Source organism: Acipenser ruthenus, chromosome 21 (assembly GCF_902713425.1).
Source record: "Acipenser ruthenus chromosome 21, fAciRut3.2 maternal haplotype, whole genome shotgun sequence".
In the NCBI taxonomy this organism is placed as follows: Eukaryota; Metazoa; Chordata; class Actinopteri; order Acipenseriformes; family Acipenseridae; genus Acipenser; species Acipenser ruthenus.
The window spans coordinates 3,316,845-3,341,137 of record NC_081209.1 but is presented as its reverse complement, the minus strand read 5'-3'; the positions used below and the strand labels follow the sequence as shown (position 1 = coordinate 3,341,137).

The following is a 24,293-nucleotide window of genomic DNA, read 5'->3' as shown; positions in this document are numbered from 1 at the left end:
GCATGTAACCTAAATCATAAAGTCAAAGCTTTAATTGTTAACAAAATCCTACAATATTATATCAAATATATAAAATTGCAGAATATGCAGCAGGTTTCAGTGCGGTGTTAGTTGCATTGCATGCATACCCTGATTCAGCCTCTCTGAATGACATTTCTGAAGAGACCTCTCCAGCTGTATTATTATTATTATTTATTTATTTCTTAGCAGACGCCCTTACCCAGGGCGACTTACAATCGCAAGCAAATACAAATACATTCAAGTGTTACAATACAAGTCATACAATAAGAGCAAGAAATACAATAATTTTTTCAAGTGTGACAAACCACAATTCAATAATACAGCAGATAATAGTGAAAGTTACATCAGGATATGATTAAATAGTGATAGTTACATCAGGATATCATTAAATACAAATTCTGAAACGTTGTGTCAATTTTAAGAGTTATTTCGTTTTGGGGAAAAAAAGTTAGGTATTATAGTACTAATAATAGTAGTTGTGCTAATTATTATTATTATTATTATTATTATTATTATTATTATTATTAATAATAATAATAATAATAATAATAATAATAATAATAATAATAATAATAATAATAATAGTAATAGTAGTAGTAGTAGTAGTATTCTAATGCATTGTGAATTACTATCCAGGCTAGACAATATGACAAATAAGACTTCATAATTATAAATGTTAAATACTGACAAGCAAGCTGCGCAGACAAAGGAATCCAAGAAACGCGGAGCGTGAAAGACTGACACGTGCAGCAGACAGCAGGAAACGAATGAGCAGCGAGAAACAAAGTGAAGCCTTGCGCTGTACGAAACGCAGTCTCTCTTAATTCCCTAAAGCCTGGGCCAAGGAATAGGGTAACAAATCAGGAATTTCCTTCTGCCACTCCTGCTGCTAGGAGCAAGCAAAAAACTATCAAGCAGCCCGACTCCCAAGCTCCCATTTCCGCTCTGAAAACGCAGACCAGGGCTGCTAGACCTACTTCTGCTAGCATTTCTACACGTTCTTCGATTGGGTTTTTGAAGTTTTCTGGAGTTTTCTTGTTTCCCCAGAGCAAATTGCTAAACTACGCCGTTAGTTTTTTTTGTTCTTTTTTTTCTTTTACCCCTCCTATCCCCACCCAAACACAAGCCTGTGAGCTGCTTATAAAAAAAAAAACTCATGACGTTTACAGAAGTGGGCAAGCTGGGTTTTATTATTATGGATGCATTTGGGTACAACTTTGTAACTTGACTTTTAAAAGTTGCGCGAAGCTGTTCTGCTGCTTTATGTTTGACGTCGTGAAGAAGCGAGGATCCCAAGTTACACGTACAGATACGAGAAGGAGCAACAGGCAGCGGCTCTCAGAAGTTTGGATTGTATTCGTTCTCTGAGTGTACGGAGACGAACCCCCGTTATTTCTTTTCCTTTGGGGTGGATTGGAGTCGTGTTGTTCTCTGCACCGCTGCGATGCGTGGATGGTTTTCAGTTTCTCTGCTTTGGGGGTCTGGATTACTTCAGCACGTCCTTGGATTCAATTGAACTCACACTCTCTCTCTCTCACACACACACACACACACACACACACACAGATACACAGAGTCGTGCGTATTTAGAATTATAAACCGAGCGTCTCCTTTCTGAAGCGGAGGGATGAACGCAGAAAGGAGAGTTTGGAAGGATGTTCTCGCTTGTAAAATGGAAACGAAAAAAATCTTGGCTGTTTTTCTGGTTCTGTATTTAGGCGTTTGTCTGAGTCACAGCCAGGAGCTCAACCCTAAAGGGAGAAACGTGTGCAGGGCAATGGGGTAAGTCAAATTAAGCAGCCGGGCATGTTGCAAGTTGTTGTTACTTCCACGGGATGTGTTGTATATGGGCCAAACTATGGAGAAGCTTTTAGTAACACCTTTCTCTTCAAAAACGTTAACTGTAGCAACGTCACAATTACCCATACAGATGTTATTTCCGGGGCATTTGTACTTTTATTTATTTATTTATTTATTTATTTATTTATTTATTTATGCATATATTTATATATTTATTTATTATTAATTAGGTAGTACAAACAGCTAGGTGAACTCTCTTTTTCTAGTCAGTTCTCTGAGCTTCTCACTGTAGTGACACCCTGGTTTGCTGTCAATCACGGATGAGGTCCATGCCTCCAGATGTTCACAGCTGTCTTGTTTCCATGTCTAACGGGGCCCACACGGGGGCGCTCTTGTCACTATTGGGGTACGCGCGTAAATCAGTTATTGTTACTAAACAACCTCACTTCCAAGCAGGGTGAACGAGTGAGAAAACAGTACTGCTGTTCGTCTATAATCTGACCAGTATATAGAAATAAGTGATCACATTTTTGTTGTTGATGATGATGATAATAATAATAATCATCATCATCATTATCATCATCATCATCATAATAATAAAAACTAATAAAAACATTACTATAAAGAAAATGAACTTAATTGTATATTGTTTTAAACACATGACTAATGGTTTCCAGTACTAAATAAAGTATTCTCAGCTCTTACTGGTCAAGCTGTTGGAGTTTACAGTAGGGGTACCCTGTTAATGATGACCTGTAGCAGCGTTGCAGGCAAAGAATCGTGTAAAACTTGTAGATTCTGTTGCCTCCCAGTCACAAAGCTACAGAGCAGATTGTTATATTATAATATTATACAGGGTTGCTCCATAAATTTGGTTCTAAATAGGGCCCCCAGTAAAGGGTACCCCCAGCGCTCTGTAATTCAATTCCCCTCACCCCTGCTTCCACAGGCATTGGCGTTTCCACGTGTGTCCTAGTTTGAAGACTCACATTAGTGTCTGGAGGGTGGCTGGCACTGTGATTTAGGTGGAATTCTAACTGGAAAGAAAGCAATAGGGAACTGCACTAGGTGTGGTACACCCAGAGTCCGCTCAGTGTATTAATAACAAGTCAAACTGCACAAAGGAGATAAGGACAAGGCCATAGTACTGATGGTGTATTGTCCTTCTACTGACCACATGTGATAGCGGTCACTCCTTAAAAGACATCAGAAGGTGCATTTGCATGAGCTGTCAACTGAGTTATGTTATCGTTTACCAATTTGAAGGTATTCAGGAGCCTCAAGTGAGCAGAGTTCACATTACGATTCAGAAGCTCCTTGGTCCATCAATATCTCGTCAGTCTTGTGCTGACTGCAGTTGCGAAGTTCCTTAAACAAATACATTGAGCCATTGAGTGGAAGAGGCTCTGCTCCCCAAGCTATACATTAACCTGGAGTACATCTCCTTTCTATCGTTCCATTGTCTTTTTAACAATAGATAGCCTTGAAGAATTTTGCAGTGCTTTACGACTTTCATAGGTGGGGTGATTTTTCTTAATTATTTGCCTTTTCTAACTGCCTTGTAGCCAAAATTCAGGAAGAAACTAACATGTAACCCCTAACTCTGGTGCCCAATGGCCTTAGGAAAGCAGCCAGAAGATAACAGTGTAGTGAGAATTAGCGTTCTAGTTTACTAGTGCAGTTATACAGGAGCTCTGTGTCACTGTGTGTCCGGGTTTCATTTAGGAAGATATCCTCTCCACCACGGAGAGAGGGCATTAACCCCTTCTTGATGAACATGTGTGTGTTTGAGCTGCTGTTCTGCATGAGCTGCAGAACATTCTCTGAGGGCGTGCTTTCAGATGAGCGGTTTGTTCATTTCATTGAAGACAAATAAGCAGGATGAATTGCGAGAGATGCAGCTTCTCCATTCCAGGGCAGTCCTGCCCCTGATTCCAAGGATTTCTGACCTACAGTACCAGCACTTAGAAATACACTTCTGTCTGAAACACTGCACCATATTGTATCGTACTGTTCTCACTGACAGTTTTTCTTATAGTGCTTGTTTGAGAAGAAGCCAATCTTTTTCACTGCAACTTTGCTCCAAGGCCACATTTTAAAACATGCAATTTACATGAGTTAAAATTGCATTTAAATGCTTCAGTTAAGTAACTTAACTTTCTGTAAAGAAGTATTTACTTAACCAATTGTTTGGATATTATGCCACGGAAGTCCCTTTTTGAAGTGTGAGGTGTAGAGCTATTCTGAGTCCTAACATTGTGCTGTATGGAGCTGCACCGTGCTGGCTCTGCATAATCAAAGAAGACAGTTAAGAATGAGAAAAAGTGGTAAACATGTTGTGAAACAGCCCAGGTCTAGACTACAGCCTCACAGAACCCACATGGCACTGGTTTGGTGTGGTGCCCACATCAAAGCGAGCAGACTGGCGTGCTTCTCCATTCACTTGACTCTAAACAACATTTAACGCATTGGGGGTGAGGAGTGTGCTTGCCAGAGTCGCTGTGAGCGGTGGACTGTCTCATCCTGTGTCTGAATTTCAGATTACGTTTCTTTTAGGGTGCATTAACAAGTTAGCTGAAAGCTAGTGCAGTTTGCTCTGCAACCCTGCCGCTCCTTTAACAGCTCAGGATATTGAGAGCCACTCCTCTGTGTCAAGTCAGGAGACACTCACATGAAGTAATGGAATGGGAAGCTACATACCCTTTCATATCAGGTCTTTGTATATTAAGGTTTTGAAAACATTGACATTAGCAATGTTATCTCTGGCCCCACTTCTTTTCTGTTGACTGTTTCCTTGTATGTCATACTGTACTCCAATTTGAAACACGTTGTAATTCAAACTCACCCCAGCCTAGGTGGGACTGGCCGAGTTGAAAGGTCACATTGTCACCTGATTTGAATGGAGTGAGGAAGGCGGTTCAGTCCTGGCAGTTAGGGTTCTCCAGACAAGCTCAAAGCAGTGCAGAATGGTAGCAGCTCAATATCAGAACTGCAGATCCCAGATCCACTCATGGTGATTGTAGACACCATGAAATAGTAAGGGATCCCTTTTAAAAGTTTCCCATAGTAAAAAAAAATGAGTTGAATAAAGCATAGTGAAAGCATTGTGCATCCCAGAGAGGTATGGTAAAACAGGGTAAACCATGGTAAACTATGCATAGTAAGACCATGGAAAAAGCATAGGGGCGAACTGCAAAAAAAAAAAAAAAAATGCATTTGTAAAATGGTAAACTCCTATAAGGGACGTGTTTCAAAGAAACAGTTCATTGTGTGTTGATCTGCTGGGGCTAACGCTAAACAACATTGTTTTAGCCTCAGACAGAGCTCTTCATTTGACCCTTTCTTAAAGTAAGAAGAAACAATTTAATCAGCACATATAAAAAGCTATTTAAAGAGGAAATGACTCAGTGTATCACAAGAGCAGTCATTTCAGTTCTGGCCAGCTTGCATCTGTTTTAAAGATGCTGCAATACACACGAGTTTCCTGAAGTGATAGGAATAGATCACATTTTACTGATGCAGACTTAACTATTTATTGCACTGACAGCAAAAAACGTGACTTGCAGTCACACAGACAGTATTGTGGAACTTCACTTTAGCACCCTTTTCAGCACAGGTCCACATTCCCTTCCCCTATTCCTCAGTTACAGTAAAGCAGGATTGGGCAGGCACATGTTAAAGTGTTAGCAGCTGGCACAATAATGGAATAACCCTTACTTGCTGTCCACTTCCTCTCACTATAGTGGTCTCAAATGTGCAGTGTTGAAAGAAGCACATGTTATAGTAAACAGGGGTTTTCTTTTTAAGATAGTCACCTATTGGCAAGCCATGCTTTCAGCTCATGTTGCAATTCTTGAAATTGTCCCCAACACCCCACAGCCTTCAACCTGCTACTTCCCATATGGACTGACACGCTTCCAGCCAGTAGCATGCTTTGTGAAGCGAAACGACAGAGGAAGCGAAGCAGTAACAGACTTCCTGAGAGCAAGGCATGGAAACTGAGAAATTTCTTTAACCCTAAGTACCAGATATAATGGTGAACATACACGACTGCTAGGTGATTCTTTCAAAGCTGCACAGTTGAGACCTGTGTAGGCACAGCATGTCAGATTTATAGAATGATGTTGTAAGCTGCAACCCTTTGGTCCTAGCAGAGTCTGTGGGACATGCGGGGAGCATGTGCAGAGCAACATGTGAATGCAAAGTACCTCTTTTGCAGTGTGCCTCAGTGTTAATGAATGTCTCTTTCATGCTGTAGCTTCAAGTCCCCTCAGTTCGCTATGGGAACTCATTTAACAAAATAGTTTATGGGTACAAGGTTGCTTGCTGTATATCTTCACTTTGCTAGAAAGCTTTTTGAAACTACTTGACCAGGAACCCAATCTTTAGACATCATTTTAGTACACTGTGTGTGCCAGCATGAAGGTGCATGAACACATGCATGCAACTGTGTGTAAAAGCAGCAGATTTAAACAAGATGAAGTTTTAAAGCAGATTCAACACATGTTCTTTGGTTACAGGCATCCATGTCCTCATTCTAAAAAACAAAAATGCAAAAAATACAGTATGCAAGTTCTGCCAAAATCTGTATTTACATTTTTTTGTGTGTAGGTAGGGGAGCGATTGGATTTTTGGCAGCGCGTAGTAAGATATATTATTATTTTTTTCGTATTGGGTATGCAAGTGCACAGAAGCAGAGGTTATAGGAAAATTCAAATAAACTTGGCTTGTCTTTTAAGGAAAATTATGTGGGAGTTCAGACAACTGGGAACGCAGGCCTCTTGACTGCTTGCTATTTAAAAGATGGTAGCAGTTAATGATGCCGTGGAGAAACCCTTTAATGCTTAGAGCAAAAACCAGCACACATGGAGTTCAAAGTCAAGCGCGCCTCTAATTGTTCTGTAGTGTTTACAACTACTGGGCATTTTCTTATTCTGATGTTAATTAAGAGATTACACTTGCTAATGGAGTGCTGTAGTTATTCCACAGCATAGCCAAATAACCCGCGAGCTGCTGAATAGTGAAATAACCAACGCGCTCTAGGAGCGTTTGTGGAATGTGCTGTTTGTTTAACAAGGATCATGTATGGAAAATGAAGTATGTTTAACCCTAAGCTAACTGCGTTTGGAGATTTGATTTCCTAAGATCAGGCTCCACAGCTTAGCAATGTCATTTGGAACAGTGTGATTTGTCTTTCTGTCGTTGGGTTGGAAGGAATGCATGGCAGGTTCCAAAACGAGATTCATTTAACAAAAAAATAATACAAATCACTCAGCACTAGCAAATATGAAAACTTTATTTTATGCTTGATCTCTCAGCGCTTGATTGTTTCAAAAGGTTTTAATAAAACAGTATGTATTACCCATTACTAAGAGAATAATAATAATACAAGGTTTGTGGGTTTTCCAAGTAACTATAAACTCTGACATCCCTACATTTTTATTAATCTCTGTTAATGGACTCTGTTACCCGATATCCGACATAATGACAGCTTGATTTGATTCAGGTTTTCTAGTCCTCACTACTCCTGAGGTCTCATTCACCACCCTGGTGCTGCTCAGGCTAGGGATGAATCGGACCGCAGTGCCATCAGTAAGGATGTGGTTGCTGTATTAGAATGAATGACTGCAGTGAGAATATTGCCAAACTTCTGATTTCAGTGTTTAACGGGACAGACCTGAAATGTAGACGTGCGTGTTACTGTTGTAAATGCCAGTCGAGTCAATAATCTGCTAAAAAATAAATAAATAAATAAAACAGTCAACATCCTTAATCTCTGAAAACGCTGCTTGTGTCTCTGTGTTTACTAGGAAAACCACAATAAAACACAGGCTGGTTTCACAGACCAGGATCAGCACTTCACGCACTCAGAGTACTTTATTAAGGAACCATTCGGTTGTCTGTGAAACCAGCCGGTCGACATTTGACTGATTGTAGCTCAAGGGTATATACTTTTATTAAATAAATGAATAATGTTGGTATTTTCTTCTTGTTCAGTTCATTTGTATGCTGCCCTGGATGGAAGCAGCACGTGGATGAATGTATTACACGTAAGTATGTTAAGCTGATATACAGTGTGTTCTACAGGCAGCCTACTATAGGCAACTGCTGAGAACATTTTTCTGTCAATTTATGAAGCCAGCTGTTGATGGGACCATTTTCAAACAATGTTCACTGTAGTGGTCCAAGCCAGAAATCTGGATTAATCTTGATTTGAGCTGCTTCGTGAAAATGTCCCCTACAACAAGTTGCATGGAAAGTTGCCTGGTGTCACATGGTCTTAAGTTATTGACACATCTGATATCACTGTTATCTTAAACTGTTTTCACAATGAATGATGGGTAACAACTGGACAGTAGTAGGTTGACCCATTTTAAAAAGCACAAAGCTTTCTTGAACCAGGATATAACTAGTATATATATACCAGCCTTTTATTACCAGTGATCCTCTAAATGACTAGTGATACTAGTGATTTAGAGAAGAGAATCATAAACATTTTCCTTAGCAAAAGCATAGCAACATGTAGTAAAGCGTAGTGAAATCACGGTAAAGCATAGGGACGCATTGTGATAGTAAAGCAAGGTATAGTAAAGCATATTAAAAAACACAGCAAACCAGGGTAAACTATGGTAGATGCATAGTATAGCCATGGTAAAACTGCAAAAATACCATGCAGAAATACTGTGGTAAACTTTTAGAAGTAGACAAAACCCATTTGGCTGGGATTGTGGGACGGTTTGCTAGAAGTTAGTTGTAGCACGTTGTTATGATGAGTTTTCTATTTTAAACAATAAGAAAGACCAGTCAACATGGAAGAAAGGCCTTTTTAGTTTGCAATGTTGGCATTTGTGCACCCTGCTGAACAAGGACAGTAAATGTTGACATACAACTGAGTGAAGTTTTCTCATGCTATCTATCCTCTCATACTGTCTATCTGCAGCCGTTTGTGAAGGGAATTTTACCTGCAAAGAGAACGAAGTGTGCGTGAGACCCAATGAATGTCGCTGTCGCCATGGATACTTTGGAGCCAATTGTGAGACCAGTAAGTGCACGGACGTGTTTTATTTAGTTTGCTTGCTTTGTATTTACCTTCCTGTGTAGCCGTTTGTTTTCCTGAAGTTTTCTCCGGGGAAAGTCAGATTTCACTTTTTCTCTATGTATTCATTTAGGAATAATTATAGTTCCTAATTCAACACACAGTGTGTGTGTTCAGTGAAGCAGTCAGAGGCCCACACACCCCGAAGCAGAAACTAAATAGTGAGAGATGGCAGAAAATGTTGCAAGCACATGACTAATTTCGATACATCTTTACAACTAACCAATTAATGCTTGATGTTTTTCTTCCCCTCCAGAATGCCCTGGTCAGTTCTTCGGCCCGGACTGCAAGGAAATGTGCACCTGCCACCCGAACGGGCGCTGCGACGACGTGATCGGCAAGTGCACCTGCAACCCCAACCGCTGGGGGGTCAAGTGCGAGAACCAGTGCCTCTGCCAGCGGGGGAAGTGCGACCAGGACACGGGCAAGTGCACGTGCGACACGGGCTGGTGGGGCCCGCAGTGTTCCAACACGTGCTACTGCAGCAGCAGCTCGGTGTGTGAGCAGAGCACAGGGCGCTGCATCTGCCAGCCGGGCTGGTGGGGGCGTACCTGCAACAGCCAGTGCCCCTGCAGCAACTCCCCCTGCGAGCAGTTCAGCGGGCGCTGCCAGTGCCACGAGAGGCTGTGGGGCACGCGCTGCGAGAGGTACTGCCAGTGTGTCCATGGCAAGTGCAACCAGGCCGACGGCTCCTGTACCTGCAAGCCAGGCTACAGAGGAAAGTTCTGCAGGGAACCCTGCCCCGCGGGCTTCTACGGGCAAGGCTGCAGACGCAGGTGGGTGCTGCTTGTATCAGAACCGTGATGGGGCTTTTATCAGATATATGCTCCAATGCTCGTGGGACCTAGATTTGTAAGTGCAAAGGACTATGGGAGTTTTTTTCGAAAGCACTCAGTGAGTTTCTGTTTTAGATGCGGGCGGTGTAAACAGCAGCAGCCGTGCACAGTTACAGAGGGGCGTTGTCTGACTTGTGAAGCTGGCTGGAACGGCACCCAGTGTGACCAGATCTGCAACCCTGGTTTCTTCGGGGGAGAGTGCAAGGAAGTGTGCCCGCCCTGCAAAGATGGCCACCCCTGCAACCACGTGGATGGGAAATGCACACACTGCAATCCCGGCTGGATCGGAGACCGGTAACTGGGTTCATTCGCTTAAAATGGGTTTCAAGTTATTTTGTGGCAATGGAACTTATATATATGCGTATCTAAACTCCAGATCCACAGGGACCAATTCATATGATGTGTTTTTGTAGGTGTGAGATAAAATGCCCCAATGGAACGTATGGAGAGAACTGTAAAAACATCTGCAATGATTGTTTTAATGGGGAATGCCATTTCGCCACTGGAGAATGTCTCTGCAATCCGGGCTCCTATGGGACCAAGTGAGTATAAATACTTTTCTGTTCAGCTGGGGGAATATTCTGCAATGGTGGGCTCGCTAAAAGCAGTTGCCAGATGACTGTGAAAGGGCTTAATAATCATGTGTATACATACCGCAGAACTTTCAAACTACATTGACTAAGCAGGGGACCCGTAAACGTAATTCAAGGTCCATTATGACAGACAGGCTCATGTTGGCATAAGGTCTGTTTAATATGATAGCTAGAAAGCTACTACCACCTTGCAACAAAAGTGAAATCAGTGAAGCCACCTTAAATGCTTCCAAACAGCTGAGTTAGTATTGTTAATCCACGTGTAAATAAAATGCAATGTCACAAAACGGTGTCACACATCAGTCTTTGGGCCTATAATATTGCATTCTTTTATGCAGTAACTCCAATAGTAAAAACATTGACAATAGCTTATGATTTAAACTACACGGTAGTTGTTTTTTCTTTTCTTTTCCTATCCCAGAATCATTTTGAACATGTGTAAGCTGTCTGAGTATATCACATATCTAGCAGAACAGCCCAGTTTATTATTGACCATGTGTATGTTAGCAGCTGATCAGAGGTTTTTGTCATGATGCTGTAATCATCCCCCTGCAAGTTAAGATTTCTTCAAGTTCTGATCTAGGGCAGCAGTGTGGAGTAGTGGTTAGGGCTCTGGACTCTTGACCAGAGGATCATGGGTTCAGTCCCACGTGGGGGACACTGCTGCAGCAAGGTACTTTACCTAGATTGCTCCAGTAAAAACTCAACTGTATAAATGGGTAATTGTATGTAAAAATAATGTGATATCTTGTAACAATTGTAAGTCACCCTGGATAAGAGCGTCTGCTAAGAAAATAATAATAATAAACCGAACAATGACAAAGAAAACGCCAAGAGGTTCCCCCCCCCCCCCCTCCAAGCTGGAGACAACACAAAATGATTAAAAAAATAAAGCTGTCTAGTCTTTCATCCAGAGGTCACATAATTTACATCCTGAAGGACGGTTGTTTGTGTTTATTATGTTTTCCAGTCAGACACAAGCTATTTTTCTCACTGCCCTTTTTATAACTTCTGCTGGAATCTCAAGGGCATAGCCACTGCTCTCGGGCACCTCAGACAGTGATGAGTCAGGGTCCCCCCGAGCCAGTCTGCTCTACTTATTTATTTCATAGTCTTCTTCTTCTTCTTCTTCTTCTTCTTCTTCTTCTTCTTCTTCTTCTTCTTCTTCTTCTTCTTCCCTTACACTAAGCCTTGTTTTTGTTCTGTTTCCTCTCCACAGCTGTAACATGACTTGCCCAGCCGGTCAGTATGGAGTGAACTGTGCCCATGCCTGCTCCTGCCATGAGAATACCTGTAACTCCACCACTGGGGAGTGCTTCATGCGTGAGCTTACTTTATTACCTCATTTACCGTGCTATGATTCCCTCACTGAGATTGTAAAGTCTGCTGTCCCTTATTCAGGGATACACAGGGGTTTCTTTAGAGCCTCTGTTTATACAATAGTGATCCATTTAAGACACATCCTCAATTACCCTCGAGAATGAAGCTTAACTTATTCCAGCTACTCATCAGCTATAAATTTGCAGTTTGGTAAAACGTGACCTTTTAAATAATTGTTTTCTAAGTACGATCTGGGCAAAGGAGGTAAAAACTCAATATTTTTAGCTTGTAGTAAAAGCTGGGCATGCACCAATATTTGAAAACTAATCTATTTAGACAGCTGTGAGTGGCATTCATTACAAATCCCAGAGAATCCAAATTTAGGGTTCAGGTTCATGCTCAGTCCCAAAAACTGGTACATTTAGATTTATCTATAGCAATAGCTACACAACCATAATGATGTACATATGTGCTTTTATAGATAGCTCTAGCTGTGAATACACACCCAGCAGACTTGACGTTGCTACCAGAAGATCTCCCCTCTTTCTCACGGCTGTGTTTGTTGGCTGGGTTCCCCCTGTCCGCGAGCGAGGGTGGAAGGGGATGGCTGTGTGTTTTTCTGCTGAAAGGAAGAGGGGATTTATTGGGAAGTGAGGTCAGCTGAGGTCACGTGGGCGGACATGCAGGGAAATCCAGGGCAGCAATGATGATGTCACAGTGTCAGAGCTTCACAAGCCCTTCCTTGATCCAGCTGTGAACACAGGCAGTGAACTTTAGCCTCGCGCAACAATTCATTGACAGGAGTAGAGCTTGGAGCCAAGTTGCTCAATGAAGCCGTATTCTTCCTAACTTTGTAAAGGATTCTCAAGGGCTTTTATTGCACTTCCATAGAAATGCCGTCCAGCTGCCTTGGTTTAATTTGAAATGTAACAAGGGCACAAAAGTGCCAGCCCTTAATAGAAATCCTTAGTACCGGTAAACAGGTAGTACAGAATCAATTTAGCCTTGCAACCTCTTCACGATCAGTTTCTACTACAGGGTTAGGGTTAGGGATGCAAAGGGTTTGCAGTTTAAAAGTAATAACTGTACACAGTAAGGTTGTGGCCTTTTAGACACAGCATGGCTACAACGGTGCTTGGGACTGGAGTCTATTCTGTTATTATGAATCACTGGACTGCTGTATATGTTGGGGTAAATATCCATTATCTAAATTCAAGGAAAATACCAATAATTCCCACAGTAGGTATCACACACAAATGATGACTGTGAGTAATAGCCAAAGTTTGCGCGGCTCAGTAAACGCTTTGCTGTTTTTTTTACAGAACCCAACCAGAGAATGGGCGTGATTGCAGCGGGGGCGCTAGTGATCTTCCTCCTCATCCTCCTCCTCTCACTCTTGTGCTGCTGCTGCGTCTGCCGCAAGAAAAACAAGAACGAGTAAGTCTGGCTGGGTGTCTTGAGAACATCACAGCGCAGGGAGACCTCGGGTGCAGGGAGACCAGCGTTCACAAGTCAGCTTGCTTCTTTACACATTTTAAACAGTCAAGCAAAAGTATTTGTTCATTTTTTAATCTAAATATGCACCAATATCATGAACACATCGCTGACAACGTGTTACTCCAGTTAATAAGTGATTGCTCTACGTTGATTGTTCATTGAATTAAATTATAACTTCCTAAAAAGTTCATTGCAGCAAGTGTTTTGATTATGAAGGAATAGCAAAGCAACCGTGTTTTTATTCAGAGATGACGAACATGTACAGATGGCGTTTCCTTTCCTTGCAGCCCAGAGCATGACAACTCTGCGAACAGCAAGAAAGCTCGAAGACGGCTTTGCGGCAGGTTCAGCAGGATCAGCACCAAATTCCCCAGGATTCCGCTGAGACGCCAAAAACTGCCAAAAGTTGTGGGTGAGTCCAAATGATTTTCAATTGTCAATTCCTCTGTTCCTCAGAAAATCTCTGGTTTGAGATCAACTGTGGTTTTTCATGGCCTTCCAAGTTCTGTCATTGATCTCCATTATAACTCTGTCCAGGGCTGTTATATAGCCATGGTTTATAGCATGATATAATAACAAAACCAACATAAAAGTGAAATGACCCTTGTTTTATCAATGGGCCATTTACTAAAAATACATGCAGTTCATTGTAGACCATGTATGGTCAGCGATACTCTTTCGTGATCCAGACAGGCTGGAGGGTATGGCTAGATTAATCCAGCACCAGCACACATTAGGTACTGCAAGCTGTTATTGTTAGTTGATTCTGTTTTCTCCAAGGCTGGTCTATGTCAGCGATGCCCATCATCCTAATAATTGCTGCCTTTTGCTCAGTGATTGAAGCCTGGCATGGGAGGTTTGCCATTGAACTGAATCTAAACTGAAATGTACAGAGCCTACTGTATGTGCTGCAGATTGTTATGCACTGGCTTGTATTTCGATGCTGTGGAATGATCAGTGTATTTATCAGTGGCTACAGAACCTGAACCTTTACATCTCCTGTAGGGAGAGTCTAACACCTTGCCTCCTCCCTGGCCCATCAAAATGAATAAGCATTGTCATCATGGAATTGCCTTTCAGAATCACAAAGCAAACTATATACATTTCTAGCTGAACTGCAACCTCCATCCGTGAGGTGTGATTGCATTGAGCCTTGGTCTGCCCGACCTCCAGAGCTCAATCCAGTTTAAGCCCTATGGGATGAACTGGGCAGACGTCTGGGGTTAAGGCTATCCCAGCCTGCAACACTGCACGCACTGTTTGAGGTTTTGGAAGATGAATGGTTACATTAATATTAGTAGCTAGCTAGCTAGATATATTTATTAACGCAGCATATTTTGGATGTAGCTAATAAAATGTTTTCATTGTAGAGTAATTTTTTCACTGAAAAGAGAGTTGAAAATGTCTGTTTTTATTGCCAAATGGAGTATGTTATTTAATTTGAAAGGAATGCTCTGGTTGCAAGCCTTATTATTCTTGGCAGTCTGCACGTGCCATGTGTTCATATTATTACAAGCTTAAACAGTCCAGTTTTCAAAAAGGAGCCGAAGAGCGAAGAGCTATATTATTAAACGATGGGGGGGGGTTAGTGGTGAGGAGTGATGGTTTATCAAAGGCTGCTGTGTTTGTCCGACTGCATAGCTCCTGTTTGGGGCACTTCTGTATTCGTGTGTTATTGGTAACAGGGTTGCAGATTTTAACACCTCGCATGGCCTGTCGGTTGTGTGGATTTCAGGTATTGGAGGGGAATCTGGTGCTGGTTTGGTTTTCCCCAGTGTTTTAATTGTGATGCATTGTCTTTATCACGCCCCACACTTGCTGGTTTACCAGGCTATTCTCTAAACACTGCAGTCACTGTAGTTGGGAATTATGCTGTCTGAGTGTTGACTTGCACCAAATCTACTGAGCATAGCACTGCAGTCCTGGAATGCATGAGAATACATATTTGCTATGTGGGTATTTTTCAAAGCGTATGGAAGTGCATGGCAGTTAACACCAATGGGACTGTTTCATTAGCTATAACCCCTTTCACTGGTTCATTGCTACCCAGCACCGGGTTTCAGCAGCTTCTGGGCAGTATTTGTTTAACAGTAAACATCAATGTAAACAACAGTCAGTTGACTATAGAATTGTACACAGGGGACTTAACCAGATGCTGAACCAGCATTCTAGTTTTTTAGACGAGTACTCTGAATACCTCAAGCCACACAATAAGAGTATTAAAACAGATACAAACAATGGAGGGGGGGTTCAATAGCTAGCAGATGTTACAGATTGCAAGCTTAACACTTCATAATAGAAAGAATGAGACTGCAATAAAATGTCGGCCAAAAAAAAAAAAAAAAAAGCTTTTGTTTCAAAAAATGTAATTACGAGGTTAAGAAAACAATGTGTACTTTTGTAAAGCCTTCAGGGTAAAAAAAAATAATTCACCTCGAGTCAGTCTAGCCATTGTGCCGCGTATTACAAATTACAGGAGCGCTTCATCGCTGCATATGATTAGTGATCTGACACAGAAATGAAAACCTGGTGAAGAAGTAAGCACGGAGCATCGGGTATGATGTGCTTCTTCTGAAGAGCCGTCAGGCTCGGAATTGCATGTGCAATGGCAGCTGGAATCACACTGTGCTTGAGTGTCTAAATGTGTTTTAGAGATAAAAACATGCAGTGCTAAGATAACACCATGCATGCTCTATAAGCACTTTGTACAAGGAATGGACATAAAGTCTAGTTTGTGCTTTTTTTTTTGTTTCCTGCAGTTGTTGGGAAGTTGTATGCATAAAAACGATAAAAAAGTATAATAAATAAAACATTTGTGGGGAAAAATGGAACCAGTAAAAGTAATCATGTCAATGTAATCTCACTGGGCTACCCTTCTGGCCCGTAGCCCACATCCGCTGAGCTGAATGCCTCCTGCCCTGTCCTGCAGCCTCCTAAGTTCTGCGTCTTCTCTGTCTGTTTGTGTCGCTCTGCTTTCCTCATTCCCTGCCTCTGCACTGAACTCTCCGTTGTTTGAAAGCCTCTCCTCACAGGGAACCTGAATCCCGCGCATTCCACAGGGGGGCCTCCGGGTCTCCCACAGGAAGTGGCCACATTTATCCCAGCCTGTGTCAGCCCCATGATTTATCCGGCGCAGGGTCAGTGGCAGCAGATGTGTTGAGACAAAGGGAGGAGGCTGGAGGAAATGCTGCACTCCTGAGAGCTTCTCTCCAGTTGCTCAATTCGTTCTCCCCTCCTGATAAACACAGATCCAGCTTTCTTTCTTTGTTGTTTTTGGTTAAGCAGCTGGTATTTTCAGTGTGATAGTTTTACCGTCTGGCAAGCTTTGAGTTCCACATTGTCACCTCTTTCCTCTAAATGAAATATCGGAGGCTGCTCTCCCTGCTCATTGGATCAGCCTGCCCTGTCACAGAACTCGAACAGTACTGCCTAATGTGGACACCTGCTGTGAGAGGCTAGGCTGAGCAGCTGTGTTTCCCCACGGCTGGGTCATGTCAATGCTTTCCAACAATATCTATGTCTAGTGCTGCATTAAAGGGAAAAGGACAAGGAGGGGAGATAGAAAGTCCAATTTCAGACACTCCCCCTTCAGATAGTAAATTAACTTTACATTCAAAAGTAATGCATTCAAGTTTGCTCATTCTTGTTTTCAAACTGGATTTGAAATGGATGCCAGTTTGATTCTTTTTACATTCCAAAATAATCCAAAATAAATAATACTGAATGGATGCATTTGTGACACAAAATGCAAAAGAATCGGTCAGTGGGCTTGCTAATAACGAAATAATGTAAATAGAATATATTTTGAACCCCAGTCAATGCAAAGTTACAGTATGCAGTATTTTCAAAGGCTTGAAACATAAAAAAAAAAAACTTCCCAGTCCATATAATGTCTGAGATACTTTTTTTTTTATCAACCAGCAATGCAATAACATTTTAGTTTAGTTTAGTGATGGTAATGAAAAACAGCAAACAGTAACTCTTCAGACAAAGCTGCAGTGACAGCACTAGGCAAATGTGGATGCCATTATGTGATCAGCAACATCCCAAATGTGCATCTTCTAAAACCATGAACAGAGACCACCAGGACGCATTTCACTTAGGATTTCAATCAGGTCTCGTGGGGCAGCCATGGGTGTCCTAAACAAGGTCATTTCCACTATGCCACCCAGTGCAGTGCTGCCGGACTAGGAGCAGAATGTCAGGGGGCTACAACAGCCCCACCCCAGACCCCGACAGTTGTTACTGACAGCTGCTAGAGAGCCCTGCAGTGAATACGAAATTAAACAAAAAAACATACCTCCCCCAGAGAAATTTCACTGTAGGGTTTTCAAAACAAAAAGAGACATGTTTCATGTTATTGCCAAGTTAACAGGCATGTCCTGTGTGGTCACGGTGAATGGCTGGTTTCAGTTCGCTATGAAACATCCACATCAAAGGAGCTTTGCAGGAACAGAAAGGGCTCCCTGCGCTCCCGGCTTATACACAGTGTCTGGCCTTACCACCCATGCAATCTTTGGTATCGTCCTTGCATGTTTTACAATGTGGATATTCAATTAAAAAAAAAAAAACAGTATAGAATTTTGAGTTGCCTTGCAAAGCATTTGTACAACAGATGGTATGATTTCCTTATAATGTTACTGTTCAAAATGCACACATGTTACCGGAGGAGAATTCTGGTGTAACGTTGGTCTTCTGCTGTTTCAATTCTAGGGATTTAAAAAGTTCAGGGTCCCCATGTTGAGCGAGTACGAAGGCAGTAATAAACTACAGTAACGGCATAAAGCCAGCAAGCAAGGCGTAGCAGTTGAACTGTTGTTCTTGCAAGTTGTATACAGTTTCTTGCTAGTTGTATACATTAAAATAAATGTATTCCTGTCTGAAGATTTGCCAGCGAGCTTGATTCAAAATAGGGTCTTTCATGAAGTGTCTGCTATTGAGGAAGCCAGGGAAGCTGTTGCTCGGTTTACTTTTGAAAAAACAATATTTTTTTACTTGTATTGTAAATTATGAAGAGAGTATGAAAAAAAACTTGAGTTTTCAGAAGACTGTACAAACTGTAGGTCCTTTGGTCTTGCAGTTATGGCATCTCTTAATCTCCTTGCTTATGCATTCCTCTCAGATAATGGACTTCCCAGACACTTTACATAAAGTGTCAGAAAGTCCAATGTAATTATGTGTGAAGTAAAATACTATTCCTGAAAGTAACGCTCAGTTCATGATCAATGGCACATGGTTGTAAAGTGTTTGTATTAGTGGTAGTATTTCTACTAATGTTTATGGGGTTTTTTTTGTATCTCAGTTGCTCACCATGACCCTGAGAATACGTTCAACTGCAGCTTCATCGAGCCTCCTTCTGCAGTGGAGCAGCCCTCCCCCTCCTGGTCATCGCGGGGCTCCTTCTCATCCTTCGAGACCAGCGACGATGGACCCGTCTACTGCGTCCCCCATGAAGGTAGAGAGACACTCCCCTGTTTGAGTCATTCCTGCTGCTTGGGTTGCTAAAGAGAGACAACAGCTAAAATGACTCCTACTAATAGACCGTGTCTCCACAATCACAATGCTAATTAGTTGTATAAACAAAAACAGGAAATGTTACTAAGAGCAAAAATGTTCCAGGGCAACCTTCCAAAAGTGGGACTGAAACAGGAAAGACCGGAGGGAAGCTTTGGTCTGACATAAAAAAAAATATGGGATCTTGCATCAAATACTTTAATCTGACTAGTGGGAGGATTGAGGACGAGACAGGAAGATGTATAGATAAAGCTGGGGGTTTAGTCACTGGTTGCAAGGCATTGCACAATTCAGTTCTGCACCCACTGAGTTCATATTGTTCTAGCTTGTAGTTTCTGTCGGTAAACTGGCTTATATGTCAAGAACACTTAAATTCGATGTCTTTTCTCTATTCAGAATCTATGTCCGAAAACAAAGAGAAGGGAAGCTCCCACGTGGTGGAAAAGATAGCTCCGCCGATCAGCGAGGAAGATGCTGGGGAGTACACCTCTTTGAAGGACACAGGGAAGGCCTTGCCGGGGGACACCAGCGAAACACCCTTGCTGAAATCCTCTGACAGCGAGGGATCCACAAGTGGCTCAGAATCCACCAGCGGGGCTCTCTATGCTAGGATCGCCAGGCTGTCCAAGCAGTCCGAGGACGAAAACAGCAGCAGCAATGTCAAGGGCAACGGCAAACCTCCGTCACCAGAAAGAGCCAAGCCTCGCCCTCCAGACCCTTCCACCAAGCCCAAAGTCTCCTGGATCCATGGCAAGGTTGGAAACGGCCAGAATCCAGAATCCAGCCAGGGCCCTGTGCCCACAAAGGACAAGAGGAGAAGCCACAGTGAGACCTCAAGGAAGAGTGAGGAGAAGCACAGCAGCAGGACCAAGGAGAAAGGAGCCAAACACAGCAAGGAGCAGAGCTCACCTGAGGGCAAGGGCTCAGAAGAAGCACACTCCCCAAGCAAACACAAATCGCACAAGACCAGGGCTGGCCAGGAACAGATGGAACACATCAACGGGGCCGTCCAGAACGCTTTAAAGAAGATCGGGAACTTTCACGGGGACAAGAAAGGCAGCGAATCCAAAGAGGTACCTAAAAGCCCCAACAAGTCCCGCTCTGAGGTGATCCACCCTCACATGAATTCTGAAGCTGCCACTTTGCTGGCCGCCCAGCTGAAGGAGAAGACCCAGAGCATCAACCGGTGCGAGGGCATGACGAAGCAGAATGGTGTGGCCTCTCCGCAGTCCCACAGGGAGAAGCCCACCCCTCCTCAGAAGACCAAACGCTCTGCGCCCGCTGGGCCCAACCACAATTCCAGCAAGCCTCTGCTGCCCACTTCCAGCAGCCTGCAGAAGATAGTCGTCCCAGTTTCAGAGACGATACCTTCAGAAGCAAAGAGCCCAGAAAGACAGGACTTGAATAACCTCAAACAGGACGGAGGAGACCCTACACCCAAGAAGACTCCCATCAAAAAGCCTCCTAGAAAGAAAGGTAAGGAAGGAACCTTGGACTCTCACCCAAAGACCGCAATAATGCCACCTCAGATGGTCAAGTAGAGGAAATATGTCGGATGATTTGTCGGATGATTTATTTTTTGTCTATTGTTCAACTGACAACTCTTTAACAGCTCTTTTCTTGAAGGACCAATGAAAAAAAAGTTGTTCAAAAGGATTTAATAATGTGGAGGTGATATCTTTTTTTCCAATGTGTACGCCATACAGTTAAAAGGACCAGATTATGCAGACTATATTGCCTGCTGAATTAAGCAGTGATTGTTGGACTACTCTTTTTTCATTATTTTTTAAATCATTAAGACGTCAGAGAGACGGATAAGGATAAGGATACGCAGACCATTCAGTATTACAAGGATTACAATGTCAGTACTATTTTTGTTGTTTGTATGTTGTTGTTTTTTTTGAAAACTTCTCTTAAACCTGCAATATTCTAAGCATTCACTGTTATCTTGAGCTGCCAAAGGTTTCGAGATCAGCGTCGAGGACAGTAAACGAACAGCAGTGAGGAATCTGCAGTGTTGGATATTTGTTTTATTTTTGCATTCAGTTTTGTATGTAATGTATCGCCAGTCACATGCTGGTTTCAGAAATATGATATTTCATACATCAACACTTATCTACGTGTATCTAGTGGCCATGGTTTTGGTGATTATTGGTTTTGAAGGTACAAAAAATATTCATGCTCCATGCTGTATTCAATCATAAACTTACCTTCCTTTCCAGTGCAAATATCACTATCAATGTGAACCATTTCCAAAAGCCACCCGATATTACAGACAGTCATAGTTGGATCTTTGTCAAAAACGTTGATATTTTCATTTCGGATACGGACCTGTTGGAAGGCTGTTTAGCAGTGTTTCTGACATGGATTAAAATTCCCTCTCTTCTGGTAATTGTATTTAGTTTTCTTTATAGTGAGATTCTTATTATTCTTCTTATTATTATTCTTATTATTTGTCTGCAAATTGGTGCTCCACAGGCCTCCATATAAAGAATGTAAAAGATCAAATGCTTAGCCAACAGCCTAAATGATTATATCAGGTTATTCCACAGTCCCAAGAAGTGGTTTTTGACATTCAGTTGGGACAAATGGATCATTTTTAACAATTTGGAGTGCAGAGTTTCAATCATTGTCTATATCTGTGTTTTTTTGCCAGTGCTGTTTTATTCCAAAAGCAGTGTGATACTTAGGCTTTACTTCATGCTGGGGTACTGTAATCAAGTCCAGAATGCTTCACTGTGTCAATGCTAAGAGGCAATAATACAGTATGCTGCTTTTACATTAACCTGAAGCAGGCACCTAGAAAAGTGCTGATCGCATTTCACAAAGGGTCCCGTTCTAACAGTGACCTTAGCCAAGACCCTCATTACTCCTTAGACACCTCTCAGCTCTGAGAAACGTTTCTGTTGGTAGGACGTTTACCACCGTCATTCCCACTCTACTCTAATGACTTTGTATTTTGGGCTATTGCAAGAAGGCAGGTTTAATGTGTTGCGTTTGTAGTGGGTGGCTATAGAGACTGAAAGACTCCCAATAACCCTCCTTTGACCTAATGTCTGTATCCACCTATTTTTCTATTTAGGTATGTGCTGGTCACTGTACAGATGTGGAACACAGTTCTTCTGTCTATATAGACACCTGCTGCAATGGACACTGTAGGAAAACCCAAATGCCCTTAACCACCTGCAGGACAATAAATGCATTACAACACATTACGTTCTGTGAAATTAGACCCCCATTGTTTCCTCAAAGGTCTCACTTTGATCATAACAAATGCAACCTATAGAGTGAAAGCCTGTGTCGAGATCTAACCCTCCCTTTGAAATACAGTGCAGCTGAGGACACTATATGATCAATATGTTATATCCGCTGTACCTACCCCTTAATGCAGAATAACAAGCAATATCAGAACACAAAAAGAACAGCAATTTCCATGAGTGTTCGGTCAATAAAATGCAGCTGTCAAAATGCTAAATATATTCTTTTAAGGGTTTAAGGATCTTATTTGTCTTTGGGTACGTCAATAAGGCTCCTACTGTACAAAAAGTAAACAGAGGAACTACCCTGTTTCTCTTCTTTGACAATCAGACTCTTTGACTGCTATGTGAATGCTAATTGAGTGTTTTAAGGTACAGCTGTTTTCTGGACTGTAAGCTGTCATGTGTTTCTCTGTATAAAGATGTCTTTTTTGTTTGTATCAGTATTATTATAAATGTGCATAAGCAGTGCTTATTGATATAATTCCATGGCTGTTCCTTGTTATTAGATTCCAGTGTCGATAAGCTGGCTTTGGTGTTTTATTCTGACTTGCATTATTTACATTTAAACTCCTGATCAAAGACAGTAAAGGCTGGAAGTTGAAAACATGCTCCCTTTTTTTGGTTTCTCAAGTGGTATTTGAAAAGGATCAACACGTTGACATGGAATTGGGAGTTTAATAGCGGATCAAAAATATTGACACATCAGTTCAGCCCCATTGTTCTCTTAAATCCTTTGGGACATATTCATTGAGCATGTTAGTGGGGTGTTTACATTTAGATGTGCCTGTGAGTTAAGTCTGTATAAAGGGGCTTTCAAAACAATGCCAACCAGTGTTCATAAGACTACAGCGTGAGCAAAATTATCAGGGGGGGGCATTTTAAAATACGTACCCTGCCAAAAAATATTTTCTGGTTTAGAAAATGCCTTATTTTATGATTTTGGAACCAGGTGAAAAATCAGTTATTATTTTAACGTTATTTAAGAACTATATTCTTAATTTGTTTTCTTATTTTAGGAAACCATGCTTGATTTTTTTTTTTTTTTGCTTAATAAGAAAGCTCGTTTTTTGGCAGTGGAATATAAGAAAAAAAATATGATTATATTCAGGAATAGAAATAGTAAAACAAACAAACAAAAAAAAAACCCTTCTGGAAGTTTGTTGATTTCTGTCAGTTTTCTCAGCGGGTCCTTCAGTGCCATGGTAACCACACAAGGCCTTCACCAGAGAAATGCATTCCAACTCTTGATAGCAGGATGGCTGGCTTTAAAAAAATGTGCTTCAATGTGATTATCGCATGCTTATCAATTCCAGTGCCAAACAGAGGCCAGACACAGAAAAATAATTACTGACTGCTGCATGGTTTCCCTTCAGACAATAGCAAGTCTTGACAAACTGCCCTTTAAAAAGCTGAATTACATTTTGCACCCCTTTTTGTGCATACAATGTTACAAGACACAAGATGTCTGTTTCTTCAACATGAACAGTTTTATTTTCCTTTCACAAAAAAATATTGAGAAACGGTTTAACACACAACATTTTTTTTTTTTTTTTTAAACACAGCGCCTTTATTGACTCAGATTTACCGTGCTGCTCTATAATGACACTTTAATTGAATTTGTGTGTTTATTTTATAATTACAGCTTACAGCAACCAGTCCTAGAAATATTGTGTTGCTAGAAAAGCCACACTGCCAGTCACAAGCCTTTTTAAGCAACTCCCACTCTTAAAGTAATTGCTGTTTTACAGCTTCCAGTCTACTCCTGGCTGCCCCTTTGGAAATCAGAGTATCTATTTAACCAGAGTTTGCTGCGGTCAAATCAGACCAGCAGAGAAATTGGAGCCACTGGCCCACTGCTGGGCTTCACGTCAGGACAAGAGGCCTATTCATGGCCTAACAGTCAGAGCTCTGTACACTTGTACCATGTGCCGAGTATTTGTACTCTTCGGGGGGAGAAAGGGGGCATGGCGGCAAGGAAACAGAAAATGTGGATCATGTGGTTTATAATTGAATCCAGACCGCGGTGTGCAACGCTGCTGTCAGCATGTTTTTGATACCTGTTTTCTTTTTTGTTTGTTTGTTTTTTGTTTTGTTTAAACACAGACTAAACAAACCAAAAAGTCCTCTTCAACTTGGTTCTCATGGAAAATCCTATGTCTGGAAAGCAAATGAATGGGGCTGACAGCAATCTTCCAAAATGGAAGCGCCTCAATACTTCTCAACAGCCATTTTAGATACGCTGCTGGTCAGACTTTGGATACACTTCAAAATACAGTTGTATTAACTATACCGTATTTACCATTTATAGTGACTATAATTCTCTAATGGACAACATGTGCAACTTTAACCCTACCCC

The 24,293-nt window shown here is 41.7% G+C and overlaps 1 protein-coding gene across 1 annotated transcript; it reads left to right on the top strand.

Moving 5' to 3' along the window:
- Positions 1–766: 766 nt before the first annotated feature.
- Positions 767–22,543, top strand: LOC131699023 (scavenger receptor class F member 2-like). Its single transcript, XM_058994343.1, has 11 exons — positions 767–1,803; positions 7,819–7,871; positions 8,762–8,863; positions 9,174–9,693; positions 9,829–10,047; positions 10,167–10,295; positions 11,566–11,669; positions 12,989–13,103; positions 13,451–13,575; positions 18,466–18,618; positions 19,074–22,543. The coding sequence occupies exons 1-11, from the start codon at positions 1,649–1,651 to the stop codon at positions 20,216–20,218; spliced, it is 2,820 nt and encodes a 939-aa protein (XP_058850326.1). The 5' UTR covers positions 767–1,648; the 3' UTR covers positions 20,219–22,543.
- Positions 22,544–24,293: the final 1,750 nt, after the last annotated feature.

Excerpts from the sequence above, each read along its gene's own strand:
- LOC131699023 (XM_058994343.1), top strand. The coding sequence starts at position 1,649 with ATGAACGCAGAAAGGAGAGTTTGGAAGGATGTTCTCGCTTGTAAAATG. Across the intron at positions 10,048-10,166 it reads CCCGGCTGGATCGGAGACCG|GTGTGAGATAAAATGCCCCA; the intron begins GTAACTGGGTTC and ends GTGTTTTTGTAG. Across the intron at positions 18,619-19,073 it reads CTACTGCGTCCCCCATGAAG|AATCTATGTCCGAAAACAAA; the intron begins GTAGAGAGACAC and ends TTCTCTATTCAG.